General features: G+C 40.8%; 1 protein-coding gene across 9 annotated transcripts in view; it reads left to right on the top strand.

Annotated features, from left to right (window-relative positions):
- LOC120409181 (core histone macro-H2A.2) overlaps positions 1 to 13,785 on the top strand; it is a 47,241-nt gene extending 33,456 nt beyond the window's left edge. For 8 of the 9 annotated variants that reach the window (XM_039546792.1, XM_039546795.1, XM_039546800.1 and 5 more), the window contains 4 exons: positions 5,768 to 5,857; positions 8,623 to 8,797; positions 11,997 to 12,129; positions 13,095 to 13,785. In XM_039546792.1, the coding sequence (XP_039402726.1) occupies positions 5,768 to 5,857; positions 8,623 to 8,797; positions 11,997 to 12,129; positions 13,095 to 13,157 (461 nt within the window). In that variant the 3' untranslated portion in view covers positions 13,158 to 13,785. The remainder of the gene's footprint in view (positions 1 to 5,767; positions 5,858 to 8,622; positions 8,798 to 11,996; positions 12,130 to 13,094) is intronic. The other variant, XM_039546801.1, reaches the window with a different exon arrangement.
- The last annotated feature ends 386 nt before the right edge of the window (positions 13,786 to 14,171 follow it).

Genomic DNA, 14,171 nt, shown 5'->3' with positions numbered 1-14,171 from the left:
TAACCTCAGCGAGGCGAGTTTCCGAGCTTCATGCCCTGACGGCTGGTCCACCGTATACCATCTTTCATGCAGACAAAGTTCAGCTTCGGCCACACCCGGCCTTCCTCCCTAAGGTGGTGTTGGCCTTCCATTTGAACCAGGACATTTTTCTTCCTGTTTTTTTCCCAAAGCCTCACGCCTCCAGTCAGGAACAACAGCTTCACACCCTGGACGTCCGCAGGGCCCTTGCTTTCTACATAGAACGAACAAAATCCTTCCGACGCTCGCCCCAACTGTTCGTAGCGGTGGCGGATCGTGTGAAAGGCGGTCTCCTCTCAGAGGATTTCCTCCTGGGTCACTGCATGTATCCGAACATGCTACGAGCTTGCTTGTGTACCAGCTAACCACCTCACCGCTCACTCTACGAGAGCACAAGCCTCGTCTGCCGCCTTCCTGGCCCATGTCCCCATCCAGGACATCTGTAGAGCGGCTACCTGGTCTTCTGTCCACGCCTTCGCTTCCCACTACGCGTTGGTGCAGCAATCCAGAGACGATGCAGCCTTCGGCTCAGCAGTCTTACACTCTGCCACGTCTCACTCTGACCCCACCGCCTAGGTAAGGCTTGGGAATCACCAAACTGGAATGCATAGAAGCAATCACTCGAAGAAGAAAAGACGGTTACTCACCGTTGTAACTGTTGTTCTTCGAGATGTGTTGCTCCTATCCATTCCAGACCTGCCCTCCTTCCCCACTGTCGGAGTAGCCGGCAAGAAGGAACTGAGGAGCGGACGGGCCGGCTGGGGTATATATCTAGCGCTATAGCGGTGCCACTCCAGGGGGCGCCCAGCCGGCCCGCCGGTGTTGCTAGGGTAAAAATCTTCCGAAGAGCCGTGCACGCGCGGCGCGCACACCTAACTGGAATGGATAGGAGCAACACATCTCGAAGAACAACAGTTACAACGGTGAGTAACCGTCTTTTCTTGACGTCTGATTTGTGTCCATTTATTCTTTTACGTAGAGACTGTCTGGTTTGGCCAATGTACATGGCAGAGGGGCATTGCTGGCACATATCACATTGGTAGATGTGCAGGTGAACGAGCCTCTGATAGTGTGGCTGATGCGATTAGGTCCTATGTGATAGGACAGAGTTATCCTTACAGTGCTGATCTGGCTGAGACAGGATTGGTACTCTTACCTGCTTCACCCATGTGCCCAACCATCATTCAAGCTCCCAACCATTCCTTGTCTGCTATCACAGGATGTGGGTCACATGCTTCTTCCCAACCTAGTGGTTCTCTGCCTCAGAGCATGGCTCCTTGATGGTTCACAGGTTTATAATCCTCCTGCTCTTCAGAAGTACAGCAGGTATTACTGAATAGTAGGAAGACATCAGTCTGTACTACTTACCTGCAGAAATGGAAGAGACTCTTCCATTTGTGTTGTCGCTGCCTTCTGCTTGAATCTGTGTCAGTTTCAGTCATCCTGGATTACCAGTTGGATCTAAAGAAATCAGGGTTATCAGTTAGCTCAATTAAGGACCATTTGGCCTTAATATCAGCTTTTTAACCTCCAGTAGAAGAGTTCTCCATATTGCTCACCCTGTGTCATCTAGTTTTGTAAGGGTCTGGGGAATTTCTATTCCCAGATTAGGGACCCCATCCTAATGTGGGACCTCAACCTGGTACTTTATGAGATCTCCATTTGAACCTATGGCAACCTGTTCACTCTTGCATTTGTCTATGAAGACGGTCTTCTTAGTAGCCATCACGTTGGCCCAAAGTGTCAAGGAGATTGGAGCTTTGATGGCAGGCCTCCTGCCATCTCACGGCATTCTTTAAGGACAAGGTCTCTTAACGTCTATAAATTCTTGCCTGAAGTTCTGCTGGAGTTCCCGAAGCCACAGTTTCCTATAGGAATCCTGCTTACACACCTGGATGTTAGAAGGGCACTGGTGTTTTACTTAGATAGGACCAAGCAATTTAGAAAGTCACCATTTCTTTTGGAGATGCATTCGAGGAAGCCTCAATTTCTAGTCAAGGACTATTGAAGTGGATTTCTGGATGTATTATTGCTTGTTATAAGGTTGCAGGTGTTCATCCCTCCAGAGGGTTATAGCACATTCAGCCAGATCATAAGCAACTTGTATGGCACTACGGAAGAATGTACCAATATCTGAAATATGTAGAGCCACTACACAGGCTTCAATATATACATTTTTGAAACATTAGGCCCTGATCCAAGCTGTTAGATTCCATATAGCACTAGGTTCTGAAGTACTGCTTTCAGTTCTGGACTCTATTCTGAAATTCCCTCCTCCATCTGGGGATACTGCTCAGAAGTGGAGCACCGATAGGGACATTACTTGATGAAGAGGTTACTCACCTTGTGCAGTAACTGGTTCTTGAAGATGTGTCCCCCTATGGATGCTCCACTGCCTGCCCTCCTCCCCCTCTGCTTCAGATTGTTCCATAAGGGATGTTTGGGTGGAGAAGGAACTCATTTTGGTTTGCCTGCACACTCCTATATAGCCTTGGTGTTCAGCATGAGGAGGCATTGGGTGCATATGCATGCTGAACGGATGCGGTTAACTAAAAATCTCCGATCAAGGGCTTGAGAGGCACATGCGCACCTGAAGTGGAACACCCATAGGGACACACATCTCGAAGAAACGCAGTTACTGCACAAGGTGAGTAATCTCTTCATATATCCCTTTCTGTATTACAGTTATTTTGTATTTGCATTTGAAAAAGCTCAGAAGGAAATGAAATGTATTTATAATACTACTTATCATGTCTTTCGCTGTAGATCTCACATGCTTTGTAAACATCAGTGTCATAAGCCTAACACCACTCCTGTGAGATAAGGAAGTACCATTATCCCCATTTTATAAGTGGGGAATCTGAGGCACAGGGCAGTGAAATTACTTGCCCAAGATCAATTGCAGTCAGGATCCCAGAAATAGGCACAGGATCAGGGCTTTATATAACCATTCAGCAAGGATTTCATCCCCACTGGCATCTCAACTGTTTGTTTGTTTTATAAATGATTGCAGAAAAGCAATTGGATCAGTTACCTCAGCTGATTCTGGAAGTCGAATAAAATACAATTTCTGCTGGCATAATTTTCCTGATTGTCCACTTTCTTCACCAGGGAACTGAAGTGAAGTTGCAGAGTAGCGATCTCTCTGCCAATAAGCAGTGTGTCATCTTCTAAATTGCTGAACCTGGCTTTTAGATTAGCAGTTTTGGGGTATTCTTGGAAAATTCTTGCAAGGCACATTTTGTATTTTGATTAGAATTTTTTCATACCCTGTGCACATCTTATTTACGATAGTTTCTAGTACAGTAACTCCTCTCTTAAAGTCATCCCGGTTAACATTGTTACGTTGCTGATCAATTAGGGAACATGCTCATTTAAAGTTATGTAATACTCCCTTTTAAAGTCATTTGGCAGCCGCCGGCTTTGTCTACTGCTTGCAGGAAGAGCAGCCCGCTGCAGCTAGCTGGTGGGGGCTTGGAAAAGGGTGGACTGGCAGCCCCCTATCAGCTCCCCGCTCCCCTAAGTTCCCTGTGCAGCAGCTGCCTGCAGTTCAGCTGTGTCCCTCCCCCCACTGCCACGTGCTGCTCCTGCCTTCTGCCTTGGAGCTGCTCCCCGAGACTCCTGCTTGTGCTGGGGGGGGAAGGAAGGAAGAGGGGGGCTAATGTCAGGGTGTCCCCCTGCTCCTGCACCCCACTTACCCCATCTTCCATAGAGCAGGGCTCAGGAGAGAGGGAGCTTTTTAGCAGCAACTGTGGTCTCAGCAAACTGATCTAATGAACAAGGCAGTGTACTTAAGGGAAATGTGCATATCTCCCTCCATTCCTGCTGCCTTGCAGAGTGAGAGAGGGCTCAGCCAATTGCTAGTGCATCATTTAGCAGTAAGGGAAATATCCCACCCTCTGACTCCTCCACCTCAACCAAGCTTTACAATCATCATCACTGTGTACCAGTATTAAATTGTTTGTTTAAAACTTATTTTGTGTGTGTGTGTGTGTGTGTGTTGTGACAAAGCTCCTCCTCTATCTTGGTGGGTCCTGGGCTTATTGGCAGATTTGCTCGCCTCAGAGGTCTTCCCTTCTGGTGGAACCCACCATCTGGGTCAACTCCTCCTGTGTCTGATCAGGAGTTGGGAGGAATCCAGGCCCGCCCTCTACTCCGGGTTCCAGCCCAGGGCCCTGTGGATTGCAGCTGTCTATAGTGCCTCCTGGAACAGCTGCATGACAGCTACAACTCCCTGGGCTACTTCCCCATGGCCTCCTCCAAACACCTTCTTTATCCTCATCACAGGACCTTCCTCCTGGTGTCTGATAACGCTTGTACTCCTCAGTCCTCCAGCAGCACACCCTCTCCCTCTCCCTCTCAGCTCCTTGCACCTCTTGCTCCCAGCTCCTCACAAACGCACCACAAACTGAAGTGAGCTCCTTTTTAAACCCAGGTGCCCTGTTTAGCCTGCCTTGATTGGCTGCAGGTGTTCTAATCAGCCTGTCTGCCTTAATTGGTTCTAGCAGGTTCCTGATTACTCTAGTGCAGCCTCTGCTCTGGTCACTCAGGGAACAGAAAACTACTCAGCCAGTATATTTGCCCTCTAACAGACTCCTGTACCCCACTGGTCTGGATCTGTCACAGTATATATATAATATAGTCTTTTGTCTGGTGAAAAAAAAATCCCCTGGAACCTAACCCCCTCATTTACATTCATTCTTATGGGGAAATTGGATTTGCTTAACATGGTTTCGCTTAAAGTCACATTTTTCAGGAACATAACTATGTTAAGTGAGGAGTTACTATATGAGAGATCTGATTCCCATGCTTTCATCCTTCTCAGCGCTATCTGAGGAGCAAGTACAGCAAAGCCTACTATACACTTTTCTTTAAACCTATACTATAAAAAAGATGGCATATTTTATAGAGAACTAAAATTCAGGTACTTCAAATAATGAGATACTAACTCAATGTACCAAAACCAGTAAAAAAAAGTGTTACATGCTGTGTTATTTTCAAGAACTCAAATAATAAGCAGATGTGTTGGACAGTACAAAAAAGCATACCTTAACTTCAAGATTTTAACAATAAGGTCATTCTGCTTGTATCTCATATTATCGGGAGATGACAATTTAATTATGCATATTAAGAACAATGATGGTCAAATGTAACTGGCATTTAGAAAAATTTAGCAAATTTAAACCTTTTAAATTTTCCATTCACGTATATCCTCTCACTTTTTCATTATTATTATATCAGGGAAAAAAATAGACTTGGCTTTCGGTTTGCGATGTCAGAATCTCATTTTTATGATATATCCGGAGAACTGAACAGGCTTCACTTACAAAAATGCATTTTAAAAAAGTTAAATACAACATTATTTCCTCTTGGTTGTTTAATATACTAACCTCTTTTTGCTGAGTGAAGTAGGAAAGAGGGAATTTTTTAGTTTGTTCAAGGTGAAGAATACGTGATCATTCCACATGGTTTAAACATACGTTTATTTTGTACATTTTTAGTTCACACATGTTAACAAACATTTATTCATTTGGCTCTTGTAAAATGCATAAATGTTAATAAAAATAAGTGCTAATAATAACAGGTAGTTTAGGATTGATAAATAAATCCTGGCGAATAAGAGTGAATCAAGATAATACATGTATAACTTTTGTTCTTGAAACAATTTGCAGTTGTATTTTCTTTTAAAAAGAAATATAGTTTGTTTTGTTTGTTTCAAATAAAAGCCTTTTGCTTTGTTTCCTTGCAGGCAAGGCCTTGGAAAAGGCTGGAGGGAAAGAATTTTTAGAAACAGTAAAGGAGCTCCGCAAATCACAAGGACCTTTGGAAGTTGCTGAAGGTAAAAAAGGCCCTATTTTATCTTTTTGAATATATCAGCTTTTCCTCCTCCCAAATACTCATTCCTTTCTCCTGCCACTCTGATCCGTTCTTGGGTTAATCTAGAGCTTTGTCTACACTAGGAAATATTTTTTAAAAAATCTCTCTGGTGATGCAGAGGCTCCTGTGCCTTCCTCCTAACTGGTGCTGGTATAGGGGATATACCTGGATGACACGGAGCGGGCTAGGATCCCCCTGTTCTGTGCCCATCACATGGCTTTGGTTTTTAGCCCCATGGCAGTAGTTAGGCTGCCTTAACTTACACCAGGGGACCATTTCTGCCCATGGCAGCCCCAAGATTGGGGGAATGCAAAGGTGAGCTTTATGACCTTTGACCTATCCCCCACCCCCAGATTTGCACATTGGGTGTTCCTCAGCCATAGTTAAGGATCTAGCTCGCAATATAATATATTCAGTATAAAAAGAGCAGTAGTTCATAAGTTACCTTGTATTAAACCAATTTTATTAGAACTAATAATCAAAGCAGAAGTTTTCCCTAACTGTACTTTAATTGTTTGAATATAAATATAGATGTAAATCTTATGATTATCTTTTTCCTTAAATTGCTATTCTCCCACCCCGGCACAACAGCTATATTATCAAAAATATAATTATGAAAGAAATACTTGTGGAAATTTTAAAATACCTGTGGCAATGTATAGCTCTGAGCTTACTTTGTAGAGGTTGCATCTTACTTGTGAACAAAATTAACCGATTTACAGGGGTTGAAGATGGAAAAAAGATTATATCCAATGTTCCCTACAATACATTTGCTAATACATTGTCCAATCTAGTGTCTCAAAACCACAGAGACTGGATGCTGTAAACAGTCTCATTTTAAAAATCCTCCAAATAAATAGCCTAGTTTTAAAAGCAAAGGGCCATCCACCACTACCCTGCTACAACTTATTTTACCTCACTATCACACTAATTCTTAAACACTTTTGGAGTAAACTACTTTTTTACCCATTAATATCAATGGACAATAAATGGTCTTCATACAGGTAACCTGTTGCCAGGGAAGATAATGAAATGAATGTATTTTACCATTTGTGTTGTCACATGCTATGTTGGTATTTTTAAAATTGCCACTTTCATTATTTTAGATGCTAATGTATGACACAAAAAGTTTTTTAAATGGCTGGAGCTCTCCTGTAATACTGTGCTCCATCCTAAAGGTGACTGACTGTATGTTAAAGTGGTAGATCAGAAAATTCTTGTTTATATTTTAAATAGCACCACTTATAGTTAAGGTTTCTCAACAATTTCCATTATTATACGAGTAAGGAGCAGAGAAGTTTTTTTACCTATGTTTTTGGCACTGTTGTGAATACTGTGTCTAGTTCTGGTGTCTGCAATTCAAGGATGTTGATAAATTGGAGAGTTTAGAGAAGAGCCACGAGAATAATTAAAGGATTAGCAAATGTGCCTTATACTGATAGGCTCAAGGAGCTCAATGTATTTAGCTTAACAAAGAGAAGGTTAGGGGGTGACTTGATTACAGTGTATAAGTACCTGCATGGGGAACAAATATTTAATAATGGGATCTCTAATCTAGCAGAGGAAGGTATAACAAGAGCCAATGGCTTGAAGTTGAAGCTGTACAAATTCAGACTGGAAAGAAGGTGTACATTTTTAACAGTGAGCGTAACTAACCATTGGAACATCTTACCAAGGGTCCTGGTGGATTCTCCATCACTGGCGATTTTTAAATCCAGATTGGATGTTTTTCTAAAATATAGTCAAGGAATTATTTTGCAAAAATTGTATAGCCTGTGTTATAAAGGAGATCAGACTAGATGATAACAATGGTTTCATCTGGCCTTCTAATCTACAAATAAGACCGTGTTTTCAGTTGCTTACAACTTTGCCAAACTTTATCCATTTCCTTGAAGTTGAGTGGGACCCCGGAGAATTGGATTCTATTGTATCCTCTGCCACCAAGTTCCTATGTGATCCTGGGCAAGTCACTTAAACCATACTTTTCATAGTTGGGCACTAATTGTATGTTCCTCGTTTTTTGGGTGGCCAATGTGAGACACGTGGTGACAGATTTGAAGAAGTGCTACGCACTCACAACTGCAACTGAAGTTGATTGGAACTGTACTTTCAACATATAAAGTGCCATCAAAATATTAAGTAGTCTGAAAAATCACCTCCCAGGTGCCTCAAGCTGGACATTCAAAACTGTTGGGTACTTTTGATCTTAATCTCTTTGTGCCTCTATTTCCCATATGTAAAATGGGAATAATAAGGTGCTGTGAAGATAAATTCATTAAAAATCTGTGAAGCTTTCAGATATAATTGAGAGAATACCATAGAAATGCCCATCAGAAAATTAGGAATACTGTATTCAGTACAGAGTTTGAATGTGTGTTAAATAAGGCCTGAGACCACACACAGAATGAGGATAAAGACAAATATTAAATAACTAACCATTCACTGAATGAGGCATGGATCCTGTGGGAAAAGTATCTGATCATGTAATTAAACAACTGTATCTTAACGTATAGCACAAGGGGGGGCAGTTAAGGCTGCAAGTGCAACCTTAATTCTGGAACATATCCTAATTCTTGAGTGCTTGATTTTGCAGCCTTAATGTTCTTGTAAGTTTTCTGGAGTGAACAATAATTAGTGTTGTGAGTGAAGTGCTTTGGGATGGAAGGTGTGATAAATTGTAAAATGATTATATTAGAAACTAATCATCACCTTTTCTTTATGTATTAGCTGCCCTCAGCCAGTCCAGTGGACTAGCAGCAAAGTTTGTGATCCACTGTCACATCCCACAGTGGGGTTCAGACAAATGTGAAGAGCAACTTGAGGAGACTATTAAGAACTGCTTAACAGCTGCAGAAGACAAGAAATTGAAATCTGTGGCTTTCCCACCTCTCCCCAGTGGCAGGTACGAATCTTTACCCGGAAGAGGCTGATATATTATTACAAATTGACTATTGTAAATGGCATCTGTGGCAGGAAGGGGGATTATTATAGAGGCCAGATTCTACTTCCATTGAAGTCAGTGGCAAAACTCCAGTTGACTTCAGTGGTGCAGGTTCAGGCACAAAGTGCTCTTCTTGAGTAAAATGGTATGAAGTGTCATTTTTGCATGAAGATAGCAATAAAAAACACTTTATAATAAATTATGTAGAACATAATCTAATAAAAAGGAGATTCAAATCTGGTAGATCAAAAATTGGGCCTACCAACTATGTTTTGTGTTGTTGGTGAATAATTCTTTTAATCTCTGGGCCTAATTTACGACTGTTACTTCCTTTTTATGCTACCTAATCTCACAATGATGTTTCTTACTATAAAACTCTGTTAGCTTCAATGCCAGCATAAAATTGGATATAAATAATAATGAACCAAGCACCTAGTCTATGCCTAAGAAGTTTGATAGAAGACGGTAAATTTTGGTTTGTTTACATAGGTTTCTCCCAAGAACACCCATTAAACAAGATCGTTGTTCAAAATCTTTTCTTTTAGATAAAAATTGTTTTGTTTTTAGAGTGTGATTCTGCTCTGAAAAGCAACTGTAAAAAGCATTGTGGGATTGCAGGTTTGTCTCCCAATAATTTGCAGATCAGCTGTGCTTGGTTGACAAGTAAAAAACAGTGTTTTGTTATTTTTTTAACTGCCTACCCACTAACCCACTTTGGACTCTGTCAGTAACAAAGCTTATGCAAACCAATTTAAGCCTTCATTTACACGTATGCAACCCTGCTGGCTGCAGCAGATGCCCTTAGTTACACTTGCACAATCTTTTATGTTTGAGTTTGTAGAGATTTAAATGATTGGATCGAAGTAAATGATTTTGTTGGTTACTTACAAGAAGGAGTATCTATCTTACTCTTTCTCATTGTGTTGGCTCTACTGTGTTAATAGGAATAAAAAAGGTTAAAAAAACCCTTATTTTTACTCCTAAAATGAGCAGATGTGTCGCTGAATGCACAGAAAGAGCTGATCTGATAAGTAATATGCTATTTTTACATAACCACTTTTCAAATTAGGATCATATTTTTAAGGGATCAGGATATAAATGGAAATGGAAATAGAATATCATGTTAATGCATGTGTTGTTTCATCCACTGTTTCCATCCTTGGTTTGACTGTGTTTTAGTCAGAGTTAGGTTTGATAGGTCAATAGTGTTCTCTCTTTTTATTATTAAATTGTAGCTTTTAAAATAAATTTGATTTCTAGTTTTCAAAATTAGTGTAATCTCCACTGTGACCCTCTTCTTTAGAGTGCTTGTTCATATATATTCCATGATTGGTGCACACGCACCCATGCACTCGAGATTGGAGGTTTTGGCCAGTAGAGTCTATTGGGGCTGCACATGTGCCAACTGTCCTGGTGCTTCTGTCCTAAAGACGTAAGGGACGGAAGGGCCCAACTGCCACATCTCACCATCCATGGCTGTGAGACGGAGCCCCCAGTGTCTCCCTCTCAATGTATCACTTCTTTCATAATCTCTAAATGTAATACGTATTTATTAGTGTTCATTAGGATACTTGGGGTTAGTTGGATAATTACCTGTTGGAACATTCTGAATAGGCTTTCTTTTGTTGATAGTTTAGGAAGTTTTTATGTTCCTTCTTCATTATTTTCCTCACGGAGATCTTTTTCCTCTTAGTGGCACTTAGGGAAGTCTCATCCTAAAGCACATGATTTTAAATATTGCCTCTTTTGTGAGGCAGCAATTCCTGTCTCTCCTGATGTTTTTATTTGGGGAATCCCGTATCTCCAGTAAATGCTTGGTGTACAAATCCTTTTCTATAAGGACTTTCAAATCTAGGGAGGCAAATCTAAAAATGTTTTTTATTAGACTGCTCCATGGGACCAACCTCTGATCTGGGCACAGCTGGACAAGTTCCATCATAATCCAGAAGTGCTCCAGTGAATTATGGATCCACTAGATTCGAGGTTCCATCTTCAGATTCCAGTAGGATGATTATTAAGTCCTCAGAGGAAAAGGAGCATTGCTGCTTTGCTAAAGTGAAAGATAGATCCTCTCCGGGAACTTCTAAAGTCTAAAAGATGTCTAAGTCTACGTACTGCTCTGATTCAGAAGAGGCTCCATGGCCCAAATTGAGAACTGTGGGAGCATAGAGGGAGTATGGTGTGAGACTTTGGTATTGTATGGCAACCTAACGTTAGCTGCCTCAGGTACTCAGACTAGAGCATCAGAGGTTACTTGAGCACCGAGTATCAACCAAGAATTGCTCCAAGTGAAAAGGACCCAAAATCCCTTGACTTATTTGGTCATGAGTTTCTCTACCATCTTATAATTCAGAAATTTGAATTATCAAGCATTGCTGGTTATGGTTTTTTGAACTAAAACAAATTTTTGGATTTTACTGATAAGCTACCTCAGAAAAGCAGAGAGGAATTTAAATCTTTAGTTACAAAAGGAGACTTAATAGCTAGAACATCCTTACAGGTACCTCTAGGCGCTTCTGACCCTGCTTTACAATCCACAGCAACACCAGAAATTATGGGATGGGCACCCTGGCTCCAAAATTCTGGCAGACAAATGTGGAGAATCTTCTTTCTGAGGGCTCAGACCGTCTTAGCTTTAAGACTGCCGATATGCTTCACACGTGGAAAGATTCCCAAATCACACTTTACTGTCTTAGGGTTCATACACCTGGTATCAAAAGAGTTCCCGAGTTCCAACCCAAGGTAGTTTCAGACTTCCATTTGAATCAAATGATCTGTCTGCCAGTATTCTTTCGCAAACCGCATTTTAATCAAGGAGGGTCTAGGTTGCACACTTTACACGTTTGCATGGCATCAGCATTTTGCTTCAGAACTTTCCCAAAATAATTGATAGAATTAGCTGAAAGAATGAAAAGGTCAACTGATTTCAGGCCAGTGTACGGGTTTCAGGGTGTATTAAGCTTTGTTATGGAGTTAACTACTTTAGAACCCCCACTTATATTAGAGCCCACTCTACTAGGGCACAGCCAGCCTCTGCTGCTTCCTTGTAAAGCATTCTCACTTTGGACATCTTTAAGGCAGCTACTTGGGATTTAGTACATAATTTTACCGAGCATTACTTCATAGTGGAAGCATTGAGGTCTCATGCTTCCTTTGGCAGAGCTGTGCTGCAATCTTTATTTAAATGGACTATGAGCACCCACCTCCACGCATCAGATCACTACTTGGAAGTCAACAAGAATGGAATATACATGGACAAGCATTCGAAGAAGAAAAGTTACTTACCTTTACAGGTAACTGGAGTTCAAGATGTATTATTCATATGTATATTGCCTGACCCACCCTCCTTTCCCACTACTATGGAGTCCTATTGCACTGGGATTCTGCAGTGGTGAAGGAACTCAGTGGCGAAGGATCTGAGTGACGATTGGGCCCACACCATCCTTTACGTCCTCCGTATGTGAGCATGAGAACATGCAGGGCACAGGCGCAGCCCCCACAGACACTGCTGGCCAAGACACCAATCTCACCTGCATAGGGACCATGCACACCAAGAATGGAATATATATGGACAAACCATCTCAAATGAACTTCAGTTACTGAAAAAGGTAAGTAACTTTTACTTTCACTTACACTTAAATTTCAGAATACATCCTGCTAAACAAGCAAAGGAACTAGTCCTGAGAATTATATCCATACCAAGTTTCGGATTTCAAACATTTTTGTTGTAGTTTTGTTCAAAAGAATGTTAGGGATTTTTGCTGGCTTTTTTTTTTAAAAGGAGAAGAGAGGGGGTGTTTGGGTTTGTTGTTTTACAATGAGAAAATATTTTTGCACTCCCCTTTGAGTGGGGGGTGGGGGGCGAGTTGCTTGAACTTCTATGCCTGAAAAAAAAAATGTAGGCATAGACCATTGATGGAAAAGGTCAACCCTAAAAATGAACATTTCAGAAAGATGTGTGAAAACTAATAATAATTTAAACTGTTTTGCAACGTTATAGTAACTGCTGCTGGTGAGTATAATACAGTGTCATTGAGTTCATGTTGTGAAAAACTAGTGTTTTATTTCTTGACTTATGTGTTTTATACTTGCAATTAGCGTTGCCTTAATGCAGGATTTCTCATGTAATAATATATATACACTCATTTTGAAAATGCATTTTGTTCTTTTCAGTGTCATGAGTACAGTGTTTCCCTGCACAATTAGAATGACTGAATTTGAGACTAACTTCCTCTTTTCCTTTTCTTCTGCTGCATAGAAACTGCTTCCCAAAACAGACCGCAGCCCAGGTGACTCTCAAAGCCATTTCCACCCATTTTGATGACACTAGTTCTTCCTCCCTGAAGAACATTTACTTTCTGCTCTTTGACAGTGAGAGCATCGGAATCTACGTGCAAGAAATGGCAAAGCTAGACACCAAGTAGCTATGGCAGCCAAATGAAGCTTTATTTTTCAACATAAATTTGAGTAGCATTAAAGAATTAGAGGTGGGTTTTATTTTTAAAACGTGGTGAAGAGGGGGAATGTTAGTAGTTTGATGTTTTGTGACTTAATGGAGAACTTTGCTATGGAGGAGAGGGTTTAGTCTGTGATTAATTCTTGCTATAGATACCCCCTACCATTTTATATCACCTTAAAGAAATCTTGAGTAGTTAATTTGCCAGCTCTCTTCAAAAGTTTGTTTAAATGTGTCTTGCTTTTTTAGTTTAGGACTCATTTTAGATTTGTAGCTTTGAATTTTACACACACGCACACAATTCTTTGTTCCCCTTTCTTTTTTCGACGGTGGATGGCAAAATGTTAATTTTTTTTGTCTACATTCCATGTTGGAGAGAGAATTTTAAAGATGTACTAGGACCTTCTATTTTGTTTTTCCCCATAATAATCTCTGTAATTACTGAGAATATTTCATCTTGTTTTTTTGTTTTATAAGAAAAAAGAAAAGAAAATGTGTCAAGTGTATTTATTATAAACCGTACCCTAACTGCAGACACTTTTGCCTTAAAATGAAAGTCAACAATACCTCGTGTGGAAATATTTGACATGTGAATACTTAGTGTACAGACAGTACCAAATATGTGGCCACAAAATACTGCCATATAAAAGACACTGAATTAGAGCGTGTGTGGAATTTTTGCCAGGTAATAGGTGCAATGCTGTGCATCAATTCAGGATGGCAGCCATCTGTTCTGAGGGCCAGACTCAGAGTATTATTGTCTTGAAGACTTAGGCAACCCAAGGCCTTCACTTGGACTATAAATTCTGCAAAAGCAGCTCTCTATGTTGTGAAGAGATAGTTTGGTTCAACAGCAAATCCTGAGCAAAAATAGCAAAT

Source organism: Mauremys reevesii, linkage group 7, assembly GCF_016161935.1.
Source record: "Mauremys reevesii isolate NIE-2019 linkage group 7, ASM1616193v1, whole genome shotgun sequence".
NCBI lineage: Eukaryota > Metazoa > Chordata > Testudines > Geoemydidae > Mauremys > Mauremys reevesii.
This window is presented reverse-complemented; position numbering and strand designations above follow the sequence as displayed.